The sequence below is a fragment of the Ipomoea nil genome, unplaced genomic scaffold, assembly GCF_001879475.1.
Source record: "Ipomoea nil cultivar Tokyo-kokei standard unplaced genomic scaffold, Asagao_1.1 scaffold2494, whole genome shotgun sequence".
Classification (NCBI taxonomy): Eukaryota; Viridiplantae; Streptophyta; class Magnoliopsida; order Solanales; family Convolvulaceae; genus Ipomoea; species Ipomoea nil.
The window spans coordinates 693,568-716,564 of record NW_017618922.1 but is presented as its reverse complement, the minus strand read 5'-3'; the positions used below and the strand labels follow the sequence as shown (position 1 = coordinate 716,564).

Here is a 22,997-nt window from a genome sequence, read left to right as displayed (position 1 = left end):
AACAGAGATCGCCGTCGAATGCCGACCCTGTCGTACCGACCGAAATTTCTGCCGCCAACGGAGACTCTGTTCACCGCCACCGGAAATTGTCACATATAACACCACCGGAAAATCAAACTCAGCCGTACCGACCGGAGTTGCTCCGGGGTGAATTCATATCTTCTCCCTCCGATCACTCTCTTTTTATACTGCTCCGCCCAACTGCTTCTTCCGCTTATCAAACGGATCGCCATAGGAATCCAAATGCGAAATATGGTTCTGCTTTGTGTAGCCCTCTGGCCTTGCGCTTTTCTCTCTCGTAAATATTGACTAACAGTAATTTATTAAATGACCTATTAATAATAATAATAATAATAATAATAATAATAATAATAATAATAATAATAATAATAATAAACTTAATAGAGACCAAATATAACTAATCTACATTTTTTAAACACCTACTGAACATGTACTACTAAAATTATTAATATTGTCATTAAATTAGAATCAACGAATTATTGGACTAACAGAATTCAAATAATAAAATAAATATAATAAAAACAACCTAAAATGAATAATATTAACAAAGTTATTTAATCAAAATAATAAATAAAACTATATATAAATTAATCAATTATTGTAAATTAACTATAAAAATATCATTAAAAATAACACTAAAAATAATGTTTATCAATGCCTCATTATGATGTTACCGTTAGGAAATTGATATAAGTATGACCTCTCCTCAGCCAGAGAGGACACGCTCAATATTTTGTGCTGAAACACTTAGCAATACAACAATTCATTATTCTCATATTATATTTCTGGTAACATACTTACCGTCATTGGTGCTTTCGTTGAGAGCCTGAGTTCAATACTTAAGCAGGCGACTACACACACAACTCACTCTTTCTTTCAACAGCAAGCTTGAAAGCATGGTGTCCGGCAGCTCCCACGATTCCCGCAACTTGAACAACGGCAACGCCTAAGGTGAACTTCGAGACCAACTCACCAACAATCATGGAGGGGACCTCTAAGAACAGCTCAATAACAGGAGGCCCGGGGACCTTCGAGAACAACCCAATAATGGAGGAACAAACCAAGCCGTGAACCTCCAGGCGACCGCCAAAGCCATTTGGCAAACGTCAACGACACTAACTCATGCAGCGGCGGGATTGCAAGGCCAAGTGCCCCCGTCGCGGCCCCAGAAAGTAGAGGTAGAGTCCCTACGAATGATAGAAGCCCAGCAACAACAGAACACAACCCGTGCAGCGAGGGACGCGGGACGTCATACCAGGACAGGGGGTTCAGAGGAGGGCACCCAAAGAAGTGGGCCGGCCAGACGGCGACCAGGACCTTCCCAGTCCGCCCTTGATCGATTGGGACATAGGGCGCCCGTGCGGCAAAGATTGGGATCGCGGGCCGAGGGGTCCTCCACCAGAAGCCCTTGTTGACACGAAAGCATATCAGCAGAGAGATCACCTGTGACACCCCGTAGATCCAAAATCTATTTAAGGATTAATTAGATAATTAGTCCTAGCTTAATTGGTAATTTATTCCTAAAATCCAGAAAATTCAATAGTCGGAGGACTAGAAATTGACTAGTCAATCCAAGTCAAAGAGTTGTACTCTATGCCTTATGAGTTGTTCCCTTGTCACCTTATTCTTCCAACTTTAGTAAAGGCAAAGAAGACTTTTTACCTTATGTTTGTGCCCCAAGCTAACCTAGCATCATCCTTCATTTCATTTCCCTAACACCCTAAACACAAAAGCTCCACCTTCTCTCTAGAAACTTGATAGCTTCTTCTTCAAGCCAATTTTTGGGCAATCCTAGATTCTACAAGTTGGTCTCCAAGATTCATACTTTCTTAACCTTGAGCATAGGGAAGGGTAAGATCTTTGGTCTCTTGGTGTTTTTAGTATGTTTTTAGGTGTCTTTTTCTAAAGATAGAATCTTTGTTGTCTTTTGGTATGTTCATGAAGTTGGAGTTGAAGGAGATCTTTAAGAGAAGCCTTTAAGGGTGTGAAAAGTGAAGTATTAGACTACAAGAGGTAACCCATGTTTTACAAAACCTATTTTCTTACCTATATGATGATTTCTTGACTTCTACTTGTGATTTTTGCTATGAAATGTGAGATTTGATGCATTGTCTTGTGAGAATGCATATCTAGAGCTTGTTATTAGGATTCTTGTATGCCATTGCTTGGTTATTTCTTGGGTTCAAGTCATATTGTTGTATTTTGTGATATTTTGGGTGTTTTGGACTTGAATTTGAACTTGTTGTTGAAAATCCCCGAAGGGATATTTTGTGGTACAGGGCGTACCCGCGGGTGGAACGGCGGGCAGTGGCCTACCCGCCGCCCCACCCGCGGGGTACACCTCTCGTGGGTAATGGTACCCGCGGGCGGAACCACGGGTGGAGGTCCACCCGTGGCCCCACCTGCGGGGTACATGTTTGGTGTCGGTCGGGGATTTGTTCCCCGTGATTCTTTTGACTCGGTAATTGATGTTTTGACCTCCCGATGTTGTTTTATTGGGCTATTTGAGTGTCTTCTTGATGTTTCATATGTCTAGAACGGTATGTTAGGAATCCGTGTAGGATTTGGTGTCTTGAATCGTGCTAAGTGTTCAACTTTGTGATTCGTTGGACCATGATGAGTCTTGTATATTCTACGGAACTATGTTTGGTTTACCCGTTTGATAAGCATGCTAGTTTGATGTTGAAATGCTAGCGTGTGCGGTTTGTTCTTTCCTTTTGAGGATGGCAACTTGTGTTGACCATCGTTGGAGTCGGATTGTAATCCTTCCTTGTTGAGTATGGTTTCATTTCTTTGTTGTGATCCATTGATTGATTCCTGTGATGAAAATGTGTGTATTGGCTGTACCTTGATTGCACGGTTAATGGTATGGGACATTAATCACCAAGGTACAGATGTGGTCCTCGTGGTGGCCATGAATTGAGATTGGTGGTTTGTTATTTGAGCTTTGCTCATGAGTTTGGCAGTTTTGTGACATGATATTGCACAATACCCTCATGTACTGAGCGTTCGGCGGTATTGATTGACGGTTGTTGGAGGGGGGAACGACGGTTCCCAGAGGCAAAAGGTTGGACTTGGAAGTACAAGGTGGCACTCGGAGGTAAATGTTGGAATCGTAATAAGGCCGGGGGTAGCCATAAGGTTGGAACAGGGCATAAGGTTGGAACATGGAACTTGAAAGTGTATTCTTGTGACATGAAGTGTCACTGTGGCATGTAGTTGCCAATGTGTGTATGCGTTTCTTTGCTAGTGAGCATGTCGAGTGGTATTCTACTTTGTGAACAGTAGAATACGCCTCGAGTTGTATTTGGTTAATGTTGTTGTCCTTGTCTTGTTGTTGTCTTGGGATGTTGATTTCCCTTGTTCCTTTGAGAGTGAAATAGAGTCTTTGCAATTGACTTCTCTCTATGACTTTTGAACTGATATATACTGTATTCCGTTTCGAAAATGGTTTTGTTTTATACTATCTATATATGCTACTTAATGCGTATTGATGGGTTACCAACATTATTCGCTGACCGGGCGTCGTCCCCTTTCTTTATGTTGCTTTACAGGTCTTGAGTAGCTTATGGCGAGTGCGTTAGCTGTTGGTTTTAGCGTAGCTCCCTTGGACTTGTAGGTAGTGTTTTTGGGCCTGTGTGACGTGGTTATGTTGAACAAGATAGTATGTTGGTTTTAGACTTGCCTGTGCATCCACATTGAGGTGAATGTGGCATAACACTTCCTGTTTTCACGTTTCTAATTAAAGTCTTCCGCTGTTGTTTAAGTTTTATGATATCTGTTAGTTACCATGCCTTATGAATTTAAGTTTTAAAATGTCATGAAAATCGGGGGTGTTACAGTTGGTATCAGAGCCTAGGTTTGAGCATAGGATGTTAGAGTCTGGACTTTTAAGAAGTTAAGTGTGGTTTGAGACCCTAAGGTGACCTTAAATATCTAAGTGTTTAGGACTTAGGATTTTTAGGACGCGTGGTGAGCTGTGTGTTGTTTATCGTTGGTTCTGCTTGCTTGTTGTTTCTGCTTAGTTTCGTGTTCTTTTAGTTAGCGACAGGTAAGGGTGCGTTGTTGTTTGTGCCTACCGTAACCGTGTTGTTGTTGTAGAAGCTTTGTCATGGCACCACCTCGTCAACGCACTCGTACGCCGGAGACACCAACTAACGAACAGTTGGCCCAGAACTTGCAACACCTCACGCAGACCATGCAAACCTTGAGTGAAGCTCTCCTGCACAACAATCATCCTGCTCCGCCACCACAGCCTGCCGGACACCGGGATGTGGGACGCCTTGTATCGGGCCATAGACCCCCGACGTTTTCCGGAGAGGAGGACCCTATCGTACTCGAGGAATGGATCCGAACCGTCGACAAGATCCTCTCCGTCGTAGGGTGCCCCAAGGAGCGCCGAGTGGAGTTAGCATCCTTCTACTTCAGTCATGAAGCTGACTTGTGGTGGGTGCACGAGGGACCCGCATGCCTAGAGGAGCTCGACTTCGACTAGACGGCTTTAAAGGACCGGATGAAAGAGAGGTTTTACCCGGAACATGTCTCAGCTGCTATGTACGAGGAGTTTCTACACCTCCAACAGGGTTCATCGTCTGTGGTGGAGTACCACAAGAGGTTCTTGGAGCTCGCTCGTTTCACTAGGATGCTTGTCCCCACCGAGCTCGCGAAATTTGAGAAGTCCGTGGCTAGAATTAACTACGAGGCTCGTAAGGCGTTGACCGTGAGCAAGCCGAGGACCTTAAAGAAAGCTTATCTGAGTGCTGCTGACTTATACCGGGGTACAACAACTGCAACGAGGATCGTATGAGCTTTCTAGGATGAGGAACGAAAGCGGTGGATCCCACAACTTCAAGAAACCAAGACTGGACTTGGGAGCCAAGACCGCACCTTCACCACCCCAAGGATCAACCCGAGTGGAGCCCGGTGATCAAGTTAAGAGGTTCGCATGCAGAAACTGTGGGAAAGGACTACCAATGGAATGCTTTACGGTGTTTCAAGTGCGGAGAGAGAGGACACAAGGCTGCCGTATGCCCTCTACAAGCTAATCAAAGAGCGTTGCCACCTAGCTCGGGATCCGGTACGGTGGAACATCGGGAGGGAGTTCAAGTCGAGGAGCAGCTGGAGCTAGACCTTCGGGTCGGGTGTTTGTGATGGGACGATCCCAGGCTGAGACGGAGGGGTTGGTTGAGGATGAGATGACATGTAACCCTTTTCTAAGCCTATCTTTATCTTGAGAGTGTGCATTTTCCTTGTTGGCCTTTTCCCTTGTCATATGATTCTTTTGGCATTTTAAGTGAGATTCTTTCATGAAGTTAATTGTTTATCTCTAAGTGGGTCGTGCTTGTGTTAATCCCGTAGCCTTGCATATGTGCTCTTTTAACTCAACCTTTCTTGTGGGTCATCTAAGTGCTTCTTGTGTAGCCTAAAAAGACCAAGAAAATTTTAATTTGTAACCACCAAGTTTCAAACCCAGGTGTGTAAGTTACACAATCAAACTCGTGAACCACTTGATCCAATTATATTTCTTAAACATTATTTTATTTATAAATTCCATTTAACCTATTATTTTTCACTTTACCCAAAAATCCCCAAATTAAAACCTTCTTCTTCCCAAATTTCCCCAAATTCCCAAACCCTTCATTCTTCCCTCTTCCACCCGTGAGACACCCGAACGCCCCCCCCCCCCCCCCCCTACCCGTCGCCGACCCGTCCCTGCCGATGCCGACCAGCCGCCGTGCGAAACCTCGCCACCATTGCCACCGTCGCCGACCGCCGTCGCTGCCGCCATGCTCTGCTGTCTAATCGCCACAGTACCCTCGTGTACTGAGCGTTCAGCGGTATTGATTGGCGGTTGTTGGAGGGGGAACGACGGTTCCCGGAGGCAAAATGTTGGACTTGGAAGTACAGGGTGGCACTCGGAGGTAAAGGTTGGAACCGTAATAAGGTCGGGGGTAGCCATAAGGTTGGAACAGGGCATAAGGTTGGAACTTGGAACTTGAAAGTCTATTCTTGTGACATGAAGTGTCACTGTGGCATGTAGGTGTCAATGTGTGTATGCGTTTCTTTGCTAGTGAACATGTCGAGTGGTATTCTACTTTGTGATCAGTAGAATACGCCTCGAGTTGTATTTGGTTAATGTTGTTGTCCTTGTCTTGGGATGTTGATTTCCCTTGTTCCTTTGAGAGTGAAATAGAGTCTTTGTAGTTGACTTCTCTCTATGACTTTTGAACTGATATATATTGTATTCCGTTTCGAAAATGGTTTTGTTTTATACTATCTATATATGCTACTTAACGCGTATTGATGGGTTACCAGCATTATTCGCTGACCGGGCGTTGTCCCCTTTCTTTATGTTGCTTTACAGGTCTTGAGTAGCTTATGGTGAGTGTGTTAGCTGTTGGTTGTTGCGTAGCTCCCTTGGACTTGTAGATAGTGTTTTGGGCCTGTGTGCCGTGGTTAGGTTGAACAAGATAGTATGTTGGTTTTAGACTTGCCTGTGCATCCACATTGAGGTGAATGTGGCATAACACTTCCTGTTTTCACGTTTCTAATTAAAGTCTTCCGCTGTTATTTAAGTTTTATGATATCTGTTAGTTACCATGCCTTATGAATTTAAGTTTTAAAATGTCATGAAAATCGGGGGTGTTACATCACCCACGGAGATGATGGGCGAATCTGGTGAGCCTTGATTAGTCGACTCGACGCCGACACTTGGACGAGCGGCACGTTTATGAGTCGGCCCCGCGCCGGCATGCTGATGAGCCAGCTCCACGGCGACACTTGGATGAGCGGCACGTTGATGAGCCGACCCCGCGCCGGCACGTTGATGAGTCGGCTCCACAACGACACATGGATGAGTCGGACCCGCGTCGGCGCTTTGATGAACTGGCCCCGCGCCGGCACCCTGACAAGTCGGCCCTGGTCGAGAGGCTGCAGAGAAGAATTGAAGAGTTAGCGTAGAAGGTGGACGCACGAGAGCAATCGCCGGAACCCGAGGTACGGATGGCAGCACCATTTTCCCCAAGTATAATGGATGTGCCTCTGCCGAGGGACTTTAGGTTGCCCGCCATCAAAGCATACACGGGGACCACCGACCCACGTGTCCACATGACGCGGTATAAGGCTGCTATGGTAATGATCGGGGCGGGGGATGTCGTCATGTGCCGAGCATTCTTGTCCACTGATGGACAATTTTAAATAATATATGTCCTCGCAAGTGCACGAGTCAGTGTAGTAATAAGGTGCCAAAGCAAGGGTCGAACCCACAGGGAATTGATACAATGCAATTTAACAACTAAACTTAAAAGAAATAATTGACTTGATAATTAAAAGTTCTTGAATAAAATGCCAAAGATGATCAATTAGACTCAGGAAGTTAAATAATAAAATTAAACAAGGAAGCAGAATAGCAAATAGATTAAACTAAACAGCGCAGACAAAAATAAAGGCAGGTAAAACAATTGAATAACCTTGAAACCAAATAGCAAGTAAATAAAGACTAAGAACCAGAATCAACTATCATTACTAGTTTTGCAGATTAATTCAACTTTGTCAATCAACTAATACAAATTGTTCATAGTAAGGTCATCATATTCCACAAAAACGAATTGAAGATTTGCCTAGTAGAGTATAAAGTAATGAAATCATAAAGCATAACATTCAAAACAGAAAACACAAAATAAATTAACAAATAAAAAGAATGAAAGAGATTAAAGAAACACAAAATAAATTATAAAAAGAACGAAGAGGATAATGAGTTGCAATAAGAAACCGATGCTGCCGAATCTAAACTAAATGAAATTCTTGCTTCTAAATAATTATCTAAACGAATTAAAATCTTTGCTGCCAAACCAGAATAACTCTGCTGCTTCACCAAAAATAATAATAATAATAATAATAATAATAATAATAATAATAATAATAATAATAATAATAATAATAATAATAATAATAATAATAATAATAATATTAGAATCCGCGTCACCCAGATGGACCGGAGCCGCGGCTATAATATTATTATTATACTCGTATTGAAATCCGAGGCACCCTCTTAGACCGAAGCCTCGGATTCCCATTCAACATTTACCCTAACTACCAGATTGGGCGAATTGAAGTTTAACCTATGTTTAAAAAAAAAAAAAAAAACACCGATCACAGCAGCAGCGCTGAGAGCTGAGCCAGTCGTCGTCCGCGTCGTGTAACACCCCCCAAACATGCTATATAAAAAACCTTAACACATGCAGATCATACAACAAAACTAGCACAACAGAAGATAAAACGGAAACTGGATAGAAGAAATCTAAACGGGGTGTTATGCCACGTCTACCAAACACGATAAACGCTACGGCAATCAATCTGCAAGTGTATACATCTATCCCAAAAGGTAACAGTCTAACACTACAACGGCACACATGCCACAAAACAAAGGTAAAGATACTAGACTGCCGGCCACTAACATCGTGCTCGTCTAGACATCACCTGAAAGATACAAAGATAAACATTGGGACGACGCCCGGTTAGCGATAATGCTGGTAACCCACCAATACCTGTTAAGTATCATACATAGGTAGGGTATATACAAAAATCATTTCGAAACGGAATACATATATATATAAGTGTAAAACCAAGAGTAAACACCAACTCAAGACTCAACACTCATCAATAAACACCACGGGAACACATCCCAAGACCACAACGGATAACGACACCACAAGGATCAAGACACGACAACCGGCACACATGCCTAGGCATCACATGCCTTTGTGACTACACACGTCACAAGAGAGAACACACAACCACGGCTACACAAGCCCTCGTGACATCACCCGCCACGAGTTGATATGCCTTCCTTATGCCCTGTTCCAACCTTATGGCTACCCCCAACCTTATATCTAGTTCCAACCTTTACCTCCAGGACCCCTGTACATACAGTCCAACCTTATTCCCCCGGGAACCGTCGTTCCCCCTCCAACAGTCCTCCAACAAAGCCACCGATTCATAGTACACGAGGTACCGTACACGCACATGGCACACATGCCCGGATAACACCTGTTATCCCCCAAAAACGTGAACCTTACACAAAGGCCACATCTCCATAATCACGCCACGGCCACCACGAGGACCGCTGCAATACCTTGGTGACTAGTGTCCCATACCACTAATCGTGCAATCCAGGTAAAGCCACACACGCACCACAACTCAACAAGAGTCAAACAACGGATCACAACGAAGGTATGAAACATACTCAATCAAGGAACGGGTCACAGCCCAACAACATCAACGATGAATAACACAAGTTATCATCAACCAAACGGAAGGTACAAACCACACACACGCTAGCATTAAGACAATAAACTAGCATGCTTAACAACGGAGAAACTCAAGATAGTTCCGAGGAACACACAAGACACCTCTCGGTCCAACGAAACACAATGTTGAACACTTAGCACGATTCAAGACACCAAAGTCCTACATGGATACCTACCATATAGTTCTAGACATACGAAACATCAAGAAGACGCTCAAATAGTTCCACAAAAGAACATCGGGAAGTCAAAAGACCAAATATCGAGTCAAACGAATCACGGGGAACAAATCCCATCACAACACCAACCATGTACCCGTAGGTGGACCCACGGGTAGTGCCCCACCCGTGGTCCTGCCCGCGGGAACATCATCCCACAAGGCTATGTACCCGCGGGTAGGCCGGCGGGTGGTGCCCCGCCCGCCGTTCCGCCCGCGGGTACACACTTGTACCACAACAAATCCCTTCGGGGATTTTCTTCTCCAAACACAAATTCAAGTCCAAAACATGCCAAATCTCACCCAACACAAAAAAATGACTTGAATCATGGAAAATTCCAAGCAATGGCACAAAGGAACCCTAAACACAAGCTCTAGATATGCAATATCACAAGACAAATGCATAAACCCTCACATTTCATAGCAAAGAACAAGTAGAATCCAAGAAATCACATATAGGTAAGCAAAATAGGTTTTATTAGAGCATGGGTTACCTCTTGTAGACCAAAAGACTTCACTTTACACCTCAACAAGCTCCTTACAAGGCTTACTATCCAAACCCACTTCAAGATCAAACCAAAAGATCATAAAGATCCTACTTTTAAGAAAAAGACAACTAAGATGGAACCAAAAACACAAGATGGACTTAGATCTTACCCTCCTAGATGCCCAAATAGGTGAAAGGTTGAATCTTGGGAGCAAATCTTGGAATCTTGACAAGGGTCTCAACTTGGCTTGGAGAATAAGCTACACTTCTTTTCTAGAGAGAAGGTAGAGCTAATTTCTAGGAATTGTAAGGAATGAAATGAAGAAGTCTTCTAGGTTATGTTACAATACTAACTCTTGGTGAAAAGTCAAGAATACCCTTACTAACCTTTAGAAAGTGTAAGGAACAAGGGAACTCCCCTCAAAGCTCAAGGTACAACACAACTTTAAGGTTGACTAGTCAAATACTAGTCCTTGAGCATTAAAAATCAGGATTTTAGGAATTAATTCCTCAAATAAAATAGGATTAATTACTCAATTAATCCATGGATTGAATGTGGATTTTTGGGGTGTCACATGTCGTCCCGGCCTTCTCCTTCGATCATCGTCTGTCAGCTCGCCGTCCGTCCGTCCGTCCGCCATCCCGGCTCTCCACCTCGCCGCTCGCCGCCAACAGTCACTTTGCAAGTAAGTTTAATTTTACGTTTTTTTTTTAAAATTTATTTTGTATTTTAATTGTTTAATTTTACGCAGCAGTCACCGTAGTTTAATTTTACGCAGCAGCAATTTATTTTATTGATTTAAAAATAAATTTTTAGTAAATTAAAATTGAATATTTAATATATTAAAAATGAATCTTTTGGTAGTTATTCATCCCCTTTTTCTAGCTTTTTCAATTCTGAGATCACCAGAAATTAATATATGGAGGAGGAGATGAGAAGATTTTATGGGTGCAGTAGTGGTTGTTTGAAAAGTGAGTCAGCTTGCGTATATGATGTGCCTAATTGAAAATAACAAACTTACCTACCTAACACTTGAAGCAAAGGGGCCTGAGTTTCCACTCTCTTCTACTTCAAGAATTGTAGGTTTGGATGGAGATCGGATGGTTAGTTTGGAAGTTTGAACACCTTGTGATTATCAAGTTATTTGTCCAACTAACTTAGTTTGGATTGCCCAAAATGCAATAAATTGAGACAAAGAGTAGAAGAGGTTATATCATGCAGGAAAATTCAACAATAATTAGAAATAGAAAATGATGCATATTTAGTTAATTACACAATTTATAAAGGCTTCGAATATGTTGTCACTCTCTTTTTAACTAGTAGTATTCTTTATCATTGTTTGACTATATATAGAAAGTGATGCATCTCTAATGATAAAGTATTTAGCCAGAGTTTTCATTCCCCACAGAATGCAAATAACGTACGACTGATGTTAAATAATAATTGGATATTGGTTAAAAATCATAAGTTTTCAAAGCCAGAATATATGAAGATAGCATACTGAAGAGTGTACACAAACCAGAAAAACTAAAACAGAAGAAAAGAACATGGGCAGGCAGATTACACATACCAAACAAAGCGGACTTATAATTAGTTATAGGACATAAACAAGCATTGGTTTCAAAATAGTATTATTTGATCTAATAATGTTAGTTTAAGGTGTCAAATCTTAATATTAGTGACACAAATATTAAAATAGTATTATTTCTAAGTATATGAAATAAATGGTATTTCATAGCTAGTACTATAATTGACAGATATGGATCGGAGTTGGATGTATGAAAAACGCACTACATTCAAATATATACAAGGGGTTCAAGAGTTTATAGAATGTGCTGAAAAAAATAAATGTCAAAAGGCCGAAGATTTTATATCGTGCCCGTGTTGTGATTGTAAAAATTTGAAAAGATATCGTAGTTCTGAAGAAGCGAAAATCCATTTAATACGCCGTGGCTTTAAGGAATGGTACGATCAATGGATATGGCATGGTGAAAGCTTACCTCATAGTACAAGTGTTAGTAAGAATGAAGCTCATGCAGACAGTCAAACTCATGCAAAGAGTGAAACTGAAGCAAATAGTCGAACTCAGGCAGATAACGAGGAGAATGATGAGGATGATGGAATTAAAGACCGAATAGATGAAATGATGCGTGATATGCAGGGAGATTGTAGTGAAATGCCTCTTGAATTTAAATGTTTGTTTGAGAATGCTGAAAAACCTTTGTTTTCTGGGTGTGCCAAATATACTAAGTTATCTGGTGTGCTTAAATTATATAATTTAAAAGCAAATAATGGATGGAGTGATAAGAGTTTCACGGGATTATTAGAACTAATAAAAGACATGCTTCCTAATGATAATGAACTTCCAAATTCAACTTATGAAGCAAAGAAGTTGTTGAGTCCGTTGGGTATGGAAATTGAGAGGATACATGCATGTCCAAATGATTGTATATTGTATTGAAAAGAATACAAAGACTTGCATGTATGTCCAAAGTGTGGGTCATCGCGTTACAAAAGGAAAAATGTTGGTGATGAACCAAAGAATAAGAAAGGTCCACCAGCCAAAGTGTTATGGTATTTACCTGTAATACCAAGATTTAAACGCATGTTTGCTAATCCAAGGGATGCAAAAAATTTGCAATGGCATGCTATTGGGAGAAAAGACGATGGAAAACTAAGACACCCAGCCGATTCACCACAATGGAGGAATATTGATAGGAGGTGTCCTAAATTCGGTACTGAAAATAGGAGTCTTAGACTTGGATTGTGTACTGATGGAATGAATCCTCATGGTAACATGAGTAGTCGACACAGTACTTGGCCTATCCTTTTAGTAGTCTACAATCTTCCACCTTGGTTGTGTATGAAGCGAAAATACATCATGTTATCGTTGTTAATATCGGGCCTAAACAACCAGGAAATGACATAGATGTATATCTAGCGCCACTTATTGAAGATTTAAAATTGTTGTGGAATGAAGGTGTGTCGGTGTATGATGCTTATACTCGAGAAAGTATTACCTTACGTGCAATGATCTTTTGCACCATAAATGATTTTCCAGCCTATGGTAACCTATCAGGTTATACTAATAAAGGAGCTAAGGCATGTCCTATTTGTGAAGATGAAACAGTCAATCTATGGTTGAACAACAGTAAAAAGAATGTGTTCATGAGTCATAGGACATTTCTTCCAATTGACCATCCTTATCGAAAGAAGAAAAAAGCTTTCAATGGAGAATCAGAGACTGGAGTAGCTCGTTTGTCTTTATCTGGTTTAGTGGTTTATGACTGTGTTAAAAATGTTAATGTTGCTTTCAGCAAAACGTGTAAGACTACTCAGAAGACTCTATGGAAGAAGAGGTCTATATTTTGGGATCTACCATACTGGAAGCATTTAGCTGTTAGACATTGTCTTGATGTAATGCATATTGAGAAGAATGTTTGTGACATCATTATTGGAACACTATTGAACATTCAGGGAAAGACAAAAGATGGTATTAAAGCTAGAAAGGATATGGTTGTAATGGGAATACGGGAGAAATTAGCACCACAAGAAATGGGAAAACGGGCATACTTACCTCCAGCTTGTCATACTTTGTCAAAAAAAGAGAAAACAAGTTTTTGTGCTTGTTTAAATGGTGTCAAGGTCCCTTCCGGTTATTCATCGAATATTAAAAAACTTGTGTCAATGAAGGACCTTAAATTGGTTGGCATGAAGTCTCATGATTGTCATGTATTAATGCAGCAAATGTTACATATTGCTATTCGAGATTTTTACCCAAACATGTTAGGGTAGCTATAACAAAACTTTGTTTCTTTTCAATGCTATTTGCAGTAAAGTTGTTGATGCAGATGTGTTAGATGCTTTGCAGGCTGAAGTGGTTGTTACTTTGTGTCAACTTGAAATGTATTTTCCCCCATCCTTTTTTGATATTATGGTGCACTTGATTGTTCACTTGGTAAGGGAAATAAAGATGACTGGTCCGGTTTTTATGAGATATATGTATCCGTTTGAAAGATACATGGGAATATTGAAAGGATATTTGAGGAACAGATATCGACCTGAAGGAAGTATAATTGAAGGTTATGGTTCTGAAGAGGCAGTTGAGTTTTGTACTGATTATTTAGCTAATGTTGAGTCTATTGGTAATCCCAAGCCTATTCATGAAGGAAGACTCAGTGGGAAAGGTACTATTGGATTTAAACACTTTGTTCCACCTACTAATTTACGAGATAAGGCACATCATCTCGTATTGGAACACCTTACTGAGGTTCATCCGTACTTGGAGCAACACATGTCTATGATAAGACAACAAAATCCTTCAAAGGGTGAAAGAAGGGTGGTTATATTGAACACAATTGCACTTTCATAAGATGGTTCAATGATATTGTGATGAAAGAGCTATCTCAAGTGCCAAATAATGTCAGTGAAACCATCAAATGGTTATCATATGGGCCTAAATTACTTGTGAATTGTTATGAAGGTTATGACATAAATGGATATACATTTTACACCAAGCGACAAGATGAAAAGAGTGTGGTGCAAAATAGTGGGGTTACATTAGTAGCAACATCAAAAGATTATTCAAGTGCTAAAGATACTAAACCGATTGATGTTGTTATGCCTTACTATGGTGTGATTGAAGAGATTTGGGAAATCGATTACAATGTATTTCGAATTCCTCTATTCCGTTGTAATTGGGTTGATAATAGAAGGGGCGTTCAAATAGATGGATTGGGTTTTACTTTGGTTGATTTTGGTCGGTTAGGTTATCATGATGAACCATTCATACTCGCATCTCAAGCAAAATAGGTGTTTTATGTTTCTGATCCTGTGGATAAAAAGTGGTCAATTGTTTTACAAGGCAAGAGAAGTATTGTTGGTGTTGGAGATGTTGTTGATGAAGAAGAGTATGATCATTTTGATGAAACTCCTCCATTTTCAATTGGTATTCAGTCTTTATCTTCAGAGGATAATAACCTTGAAATTAGTTACATGCGTAGTGATCATGAAGAAGATTGTGGGTTGACCATCGGCCATCATAGTGTTTTGCTGTAAGATTTATGAATTGTTGACAATATCTTTTGTTTTGTATTTTATTAGACTTGAAATACAATATAACATGTTTATTGATATATATTTTTGCATGTGCAGGTATATATAGACAACCATGACTGATCATACTAGAGAAACCTCTAGTCCAACCCCTAAAGAAACTCGTACTGTACCTAAAAGAATAGGTCCCAATTCATGCAAAAACATGAAAAAGAAAAAGGGCAAAGGTGAAATATCAGTTGCGTTTGATGAGTTTAATAGGCCAGTTGGCGAGTATAAAAAGAAATGTGTCTCTTATTGATGGAATAATCACGGAGCAGGATCGGAGCAGAGCAGTGCGGAGCGGGTTGGACCCGGCACCCATGGACTACCCGCAACCCGTGGCGAACCGCCCCAGGGTCGGCCCAACGTGAGTTCGGCTCGGCGTTGGCCGACCTCCACGAGCTCGGCCACGGACCCATGGGCTCGGCCACGTGGGCTCCACGAGCTCGGCCACTAGGTCCTCGCGTGGAGCGAGTCTTGCGGAACGGGCCGCGGCTCCTCCCGCGGACCCAGTGCCCGTAGCGGCCGGGGGGTATATAAACACCCCTCGGTTTCCTAATCAATCATTTTCTACTTCCTATCTACAATTGTATTGTTATTGCACGTCCCAAACCCCTATAATAGCACTATACACTCAATTAATACAATATTTATCATTTTGTTATCCGTTCGTCATATTTAATCATATATACGGGTTGTATAATCCGGACCCCCGAGTTCATATAATCCATCATTGGTGCTCTAGTTGAGAGCGGCTGTACAAGCTTAAGCTCTTTCCCTAATATCATTCATCCACTGCGATGACAAGATCCGGGTCGAACACCCACAACTTGCAGGGTTCACGCAACACACGCGACCTCTCCCTCGCCAACCACCCCAACGGGGCCACGGCGAGTCGGCAGACCGTGCCCGTGGTGGCGGGAGGGGACCTTCGAGATCAAATCAACGTGAGTCGGCGGGGGACAGCAGAGGACCTCCGGGGTCGGCTCACCAACAATCGCCCGCAGGGTCGGCCGACATCGAGGTCGGCCGGCGCGGTGTTGGCCGACCTGAGGACGACCACACCGGGGAGGCCGGACATGGCGGTTGCGTACTTGGTGACCCCGACGGCCAACTCAGACATAGTGCATGCCCTAGGGGTGGTACGAGGTCCGACCTCGCCTATCGCCGAACGGAAGGATTCGGGGTGCGAGGCAAAGGACTCCACCCCCAGAATTGCTAAAGCGTCCTAGGGGCGGTACGAGGTCCGCCCTCGCCTATCGCCGGACGGGCGTAACGTGATCCCAACACCCTAGGGGTAATACGAGGTCCGACCTCGCCTATCGCCGAACGGAAGGATTCGGGGTGCGAGTCAAGAGACTCCATCCCAGGAATCGCTAAGATGTCCTAGGGGCGGTACGAGGTCCGACCTCGCCTATCGCCGGACGGGCGTAACGCAATCCTAACACCCTCGGGGCGGTACGAGGCCCGGCCTCGCCTATCGCCGAACGGAAGGATTCGGGATGCGAGTCGAGAGACTCCATCTCAAGAATCGCTAAGACGTCCTAGGGGCGGTACGGGGCCCGACCTCGCCTATCGTCGGACGGGCGTAACGCAACCTTGACACCCTAGGGGCGGTACGAGGCCCAACCTCGCCTATCGCCGAACGGAAAGATTTTGGGGTGCGAGTCAAAGGACTCCAACCCCAGAATCGCTAAAACGTCCTAAGGGCGGTAAGAGGTCCGACCTCGCCTACCGCCGAACGGGCGTAACATAACCCCAACACCGTAGGGGCGGTACGGGGTACCCGACCTCGCACATCGCCGAACGGGTAACACAACAGTGAGGAACAAGTTCCCGGAGTGAGTGGTCGAGCTCACGAGGTCGGCCGGGTGAAGGCCGCGGCAATCGTTATACCATACACCACGTTGCACGTAGGTCTATGCGCCTACGGGCAAAACGGTGGCGTTTTAATATTACTCCGTTAGTGGATATTTGACGGGACGGGCGCCTCTCCGTCCGTCCAATCACATTTAATATATATATATATATATATATATATATATATATATATATATATATATATATATATATATATATATATATATATATATATATATATATATATATATATATATATATCAAACCTTTCTTCTTCACGAAGCCTTTCAATTACCACTCCCTGCAATTCAAAAACGATCACATTTTTTCCGCGAATTACGCCAAAAACCTCAAAAACTTCACCACATTCTTCTGCAAAAGGGCATACAACATCGCAACGATACAAGTAAGCATAACTACTATTACTTCTCATTCCAAACATTCATGCTATTACTTCATTGTGTTAATACAGCAACGATACCAAGGGTTACATATTACTTGGACTTGTGTATATTCTGGTATAAGATTATGTACATGACTGTTTTCAGGTCCTATGCCTTATCATTGATAACCGCTATTTTTATACTCCACATTATGTGTATTCCTGATATATGTTATGTGTATTCATGGTATATGTTATGTGTATTCATTCATTATATTATGTACATTGGTGTTCTCAGTTGCTATACCTCATCATAGATAGTCATTATTCTTCTATTCCAAAATTATGTGTATCCTGGTTATATGTTATGTGTATTTCTTCATAGCATTATGTACATTGCACATTTGCATCCCTGCAAACTTCTCAATCCCAGTATATTGTCTGTCTGGTGTTAATATTAGTGCTACCTAATACTTAAAACTGTTATTATGTGTATTATGTTATTATGTCAACTAGGGTTACATATTACTTATACTTGTGTTTATTCTGATATAATATTAAGTACATTAATGTTCTCAGTTCCTATACCTCATCATAGATAACCATTTTTCTTACATTAATGTTCTCAGTTCCTATACCTCATCATAGATAACCATTTTTCTTATATTCAACATTATGTGTATCCTAGTTATATATTATGTGTATTCATTCATTAGATTATGTACATTGTATATTTGCACCCCTGTAAAATTCTCAATCCCAATCTACTGCCTGTTTGGTGTTAATATTAGTGTTACGTATTCCTTATATTTGTATTTATGTGTATTGTGTTGTTACAGATATGTCAACCCCTACACCCACTAATCCCCAGAGATCTCCCAGAAAAAGGAATGTTGCACCTACATCAACACCTACAACCACGTCTGATCCTACACTACTACAAATTGCCAGAGAGGGTAAACGAAAGAAAAATATCGCTGCTTCGTCAAAGGGTGCTGAAACATGTTCTGAATCACCAAATGTTGAAACCAGTACAAATGCCGGTGATGCCCCCAAACAGCCTGCTGCCAAAAAACAAAAGAAAACCCATGCCAGTGCAGCTGCTGAACCTGCCAAAAAACAAAAGAAAACCCATGCCAGTGCAGCTGCTGAACCTGCCAAAGCCCCAAAGAGCATAAGAAGTAATGAAAAACAGAAGAGGAGAAAACCAAGAAACAATGATTATTTATCTGTACGGACCTCCCCAAAGCAGCTCTGTGCACTCGTCAGTAGTCTGAGCCCAGAACAGCACCAAGCTGTTCGAGATATTGGATTTGGATCCCTTTTAAATGCAACACTGTCCTTGTGTGATTGTGAACTTCTGAGATACCTTCTAGAGCGCTTTGATGTTGGTAGATGCTCAATACATATGGAAGAGGAGGAGCTCCTTCTAGGAGATGATGATGTACAGAAAACACTTGGCATCCCCAGAGGCCAACAGACTGTTGTGGAGGCTGAAATAACAAGCAAGGACCCACAGTTCACTGGCTTGGTTGCACTTTGGAGACAGCGGTGGGGAGTGATGACAGGCACACCAACTACAAGCCAGATGCTGAATGGCATTATTGAGAGCCGTGATCATGGAGACATGTTCAAACGTGACTTCATAATATATGTTGTTTCCACATTGATAAGAGGCTTCAAGAACATGTTCTGCAACTACAGGCTTCTGTATTCACTGCAAGCAAGATGTCAGCAAGATCCAAACTTCAACTGGTGTGCTTACACGATACGATCTCTGGTTGACACCACCACAACATGGAGGGGCAAACGTGATGCAGCCTTCACTGGTCCTGCAACTTTCCTAATGGTATGCACTCTGTATATTGACCTATAACCTTATGTGTATTCATTATATACATTATGTACATTGTAGACTATAATTATGTACATCTTTTAATAACTTTATGTGTATCCTACTCTGCCAACCTAAACATAAACTGATACTGATTTTGAATGGTTTATCTTCTTCTTTTTTTTTTTTTTCTTTTTTTTTTTTTGTTTCTCTATTTGAAGCTGGCATACCTAGACAAAGTGCAGGTTAGAGGAGAAATAGTCAGAAAGAGAATTCCCACCATCACTTCATGGACTTCAAGTGATTTGAGGGCAAGGGTCATGGTTGAAAGTGACATAGGCGGCTTTGGAAAGGGCAAAGTCGTTGAATATATCCCAGATGCACATCAGCCACCACCTCCTCAACTGCCACCGCCCCGTGAACTGCCACAAGGTCAGGAAGTTGAAAAGGTCACCACCGCATTGAAAAAGATGACCACGAGCATTATGGAGTTCGGTGAGGTCATGGCAGATGTTGGGGCAAACACCTCTATTGTTGAGATTATAAAAAATGTGTTTAGCAACTTATCCGCCACTGCCAACCTCACCCCAAGCCCGAATCCAACCCCACCGGAAAACTTACTACGAGATGATGCTATCTACAACCAACCCAGTTTCTTGGATGCGGTTGCTGAACTTGAAGCGGCATTCCTGGCAACATTGAAGAACATGACAACTGCTGACATACCCGCACCAACTTTTAATCTCCTGACGCCAACTAGCCGTGACGCTACTCCCAAAGAGGCCCCAAGAAATGCAACTCCACCTGAAACAACACCACCTCCGCCCGAACCCACATCTGAACCCCGAGCAGCAACTCTATCAGCATCACCCACCACACCACCACCATAAACAACCGAAGGAAACACAGCAGCAGCAGCACTTACCCCAATTGCAACACTCTTGGAGAATATCGTTGATGACATAGCTGATGGTTCACCCCAATCACTACCAGCAACTGAACAGAAAAATCCAGAACAAATTGAATTTGATAGGTAAAACTCACATATCACTTAACAGTATCCTTGTATGCATTTATCCTTGTTAATTATTTAATCATGTTGTTATGCCTACTGCTTAACACATTAAAACATGTTCCTAATTACTTTTCTGTCTCTACAAAGCATCATTGCTGAATCTGAAGATGATGTTGAAGATGTCAATGTCCGGAAGAGGCCACAGCGAAAGTTCAAAAACCTCCCTCTGGCTTGTCGATCCCCGTACTGGACAAGCAACATTTCAAAGCTCAAGAATGTTTCCGCCAGGGAAAAACTGATCTCAGACTATGCATTCCTGCCATCAGATGAAACTGAGTACCCTTATTAGTATGTATTTCATTTATAACTTGTTATAACAGATGCTTTAAGTTGATATACCACATTATGTGTATTCATGATATTTGTTATGTGTATTCATGATATATGTTATGTGTATTCATTCATAATATTATGTACATTGGTGTTCTCAGTTGATATACCACATTATGTGTATTCCTGATATATGTTATGTGTATTCATGGTATATGTTATGTGTATTCATTCATGATATTATGTACATTGGTGTATCCTGGTTATATGTTATGTGTATTACTTCATGACATTATATTACTTTAAATTGTGAAATGTTTATTTTGTAATATCAACTTGTTTTGTTTGTTTCCAGTGAAATGTTGTTTTCTGCCCATGATCTGTTTGCAACGAGGGAGGACATTGCAACATTGGCAAATGGACAACTAGCTACAAATATCCTGCAAATCTGGGCACACAGATTGACGATGCTTGATATGAAAAGATCAATTGATCAACCAAAAAGGATCTTCTTCTCGGAAGCTGCTTACGTAAGTACACATCTAGAACTAACGCATTTTTTAAAACAATGTACTATATGACACACAACCTCTTCTTTACAGATGACGCTTGAAAATGTTGAAATAAAAGCAAGGAATATGGATATAGGTGACTTCTGTGCAAATATTAACTACCAGTTGAGGGGGACTACAATTGATATCACAGATGCAAGTCTTGTAAGTAAAACAATATATATATATATATATATATATATATATATATATATATATATATATATATATATATATATATATATATATATATATATATATATGAATTCTAAGATTATAATTTATGTCTGTATTTGACACAGTTTGTTAAATACCTTTTAATTATTCATTTCAGGTTTTCTTTACAATCTTGAGGCACAATCACTACTACTTGATGTGCTTTAACATCCCCAACTCAAAACTTCAGATCATTGATAACAAGCTAATGCCCAAGGGAATACCAAATACGAACAGATATGAGAACTGCCCGGCTAAGTTGGTAAGATAAAATAATACTCCTATTAAATATCTATACCCTATAGTTTAATATTTACATTACTTAAATTAATTAAACACTGCAATTACTATAATGTGCAGAAAACAGCTTTCTACAAATACCTCCAATCGAAGAAAAACACCCTTGCAAGAAAAGTGAAGAATATCGAAGCTGAGTGCATTCACATGTCATGGCAAGATGAAGAGAACACAACAGATTGTGGTGTGTATTGCATGCGCCACATGGAAACTTACAAAGGGACTGCAGTAGACAAATGGGAAACTGGTTTCGTAGGGGGTGATAGTGATGTAAGTAATAATCAACTTTGTTCTACATTACACATGTTATCTCTTGTTTCTTCTAATTTTAACATGTATCTTTTGTTTACTGTAGGCTGCTTTCATTACATCGCTTAGAGCAAAATATGCAGCAAACATCATCATGTGGAAGCAAAACGAATACATGGAAACAGTCATGCAATCAGCAAGGGACAACTACAAGAAAGAGAAGTGAAACTACTAACCACAATCTGTAAAAATCAGTTCTGCTAATCCAAACACATGGTTACTTGTATTTTTGGTTCAATTTCTAGAAGTTTCAGTTGATAAACAATTATCAGAAATTTGTATATGCTCCTTTTGGTAATCCAATCTAATGTTTACTTGTATTCTATATTTTTCATATTCCCCAATATGGTTTTGTGCATAATCAATGCATATGCTACACAAACTGTGAACTATCAAAAATTGTACATAATCATATGAAGTAATACACATAACCCATATAATGAATACACATAAACTTTCAAACAGTGCACATACTACTAAAAAAAAGTCTAACAAATATTTTGTTTCTGCTAATATATATAATCAAACATCCTACTGAATGTAAACATGTACATAATACACATATGACCAAGCATATCGTTTCCCTATACTGATAACTGCAAATCTAAAAAATAAATGTACATAAATAAATAAAAGTAATTAACACAAATAAAAATGTACATAATCATATTAAGTAATACACATAAAGTATATAATTAATACACATAAACTTTTAAAACAGCACATATCATAATAAAAGTCTATTTTATTACTGCTGAGTTATGTGATTTAACATCGTTCTGTACGTGATACATATTACTACGATGATTAACACTAACATGTGCTTTAATTATCATCCATGCTTGACATTGTGCTAACGTGACAAAAACTAGAACCTCCGGAACTTGGGTGCACAAGATATCCATCGCCTGCAATATTTAAAATATCACCCTCAACTTGAGACTGAACAGCAGATTTTATTTTGGAAGCAACCATATTTGCAAGATGCTTCCGTCCCCTTGCTTTGTTATATTTCTTTGAAATAACGCTGCTCACCCTCCTATTCCGCAACCCTTTCATCCGCCTAGTAGGTGGA

At 40.9% G+C, this 22,997-nt stretch overlaps 2 protein-coding genes across 2 annotated transcripts; both read left to right on the top strand.

Moving 5' to 3' along the window:
- Window positions 1–4,838: 4,838 nt before the first annotated feature.
- LOC109153494 lies at window positions 4,839–15,089 on the top strand. The gene is made up of 7 exons (XM_019301362.1): window positions 4,839–4,960; window positions 11,940–12,439; window positions 12,497–12,823; window positions 12,949–13,822; window positions 13,866–14,359; window positions 14,515–14,699; window positions 14,844–15,089. The coding sequence occupies exons 1-7, from the start codon at window positions 4,839–4,841 to the stop codon at window positions 15,087–15,089; spliced, it is 2,748 nt and encodes a 915-aa protein (XP_019156907.1).
- Window positions 15,090–21,500: 6,411 nt separating this feature from the next.
- LOC109153493 lies at window positions 21,501–22,088 on the top strand. The gene is made up of 3 exons (XM_019301361.1): window positions 21,501–21,578; window positions 21,677–21,883; window positions 21,969–22,088. The coding sequence occupies exons 1-3, from the start codon at window positions 21,525–21,527 to the stop codon at window positions 22,086–22,088; spliced, it is 381 nt and encodes a 126-aa protein (XP_019156906.1). The 5' UTR covers window positions 21,501–21,524.
- Window positions 22,089–22,997: the final 909 nt, after the last annotated feature.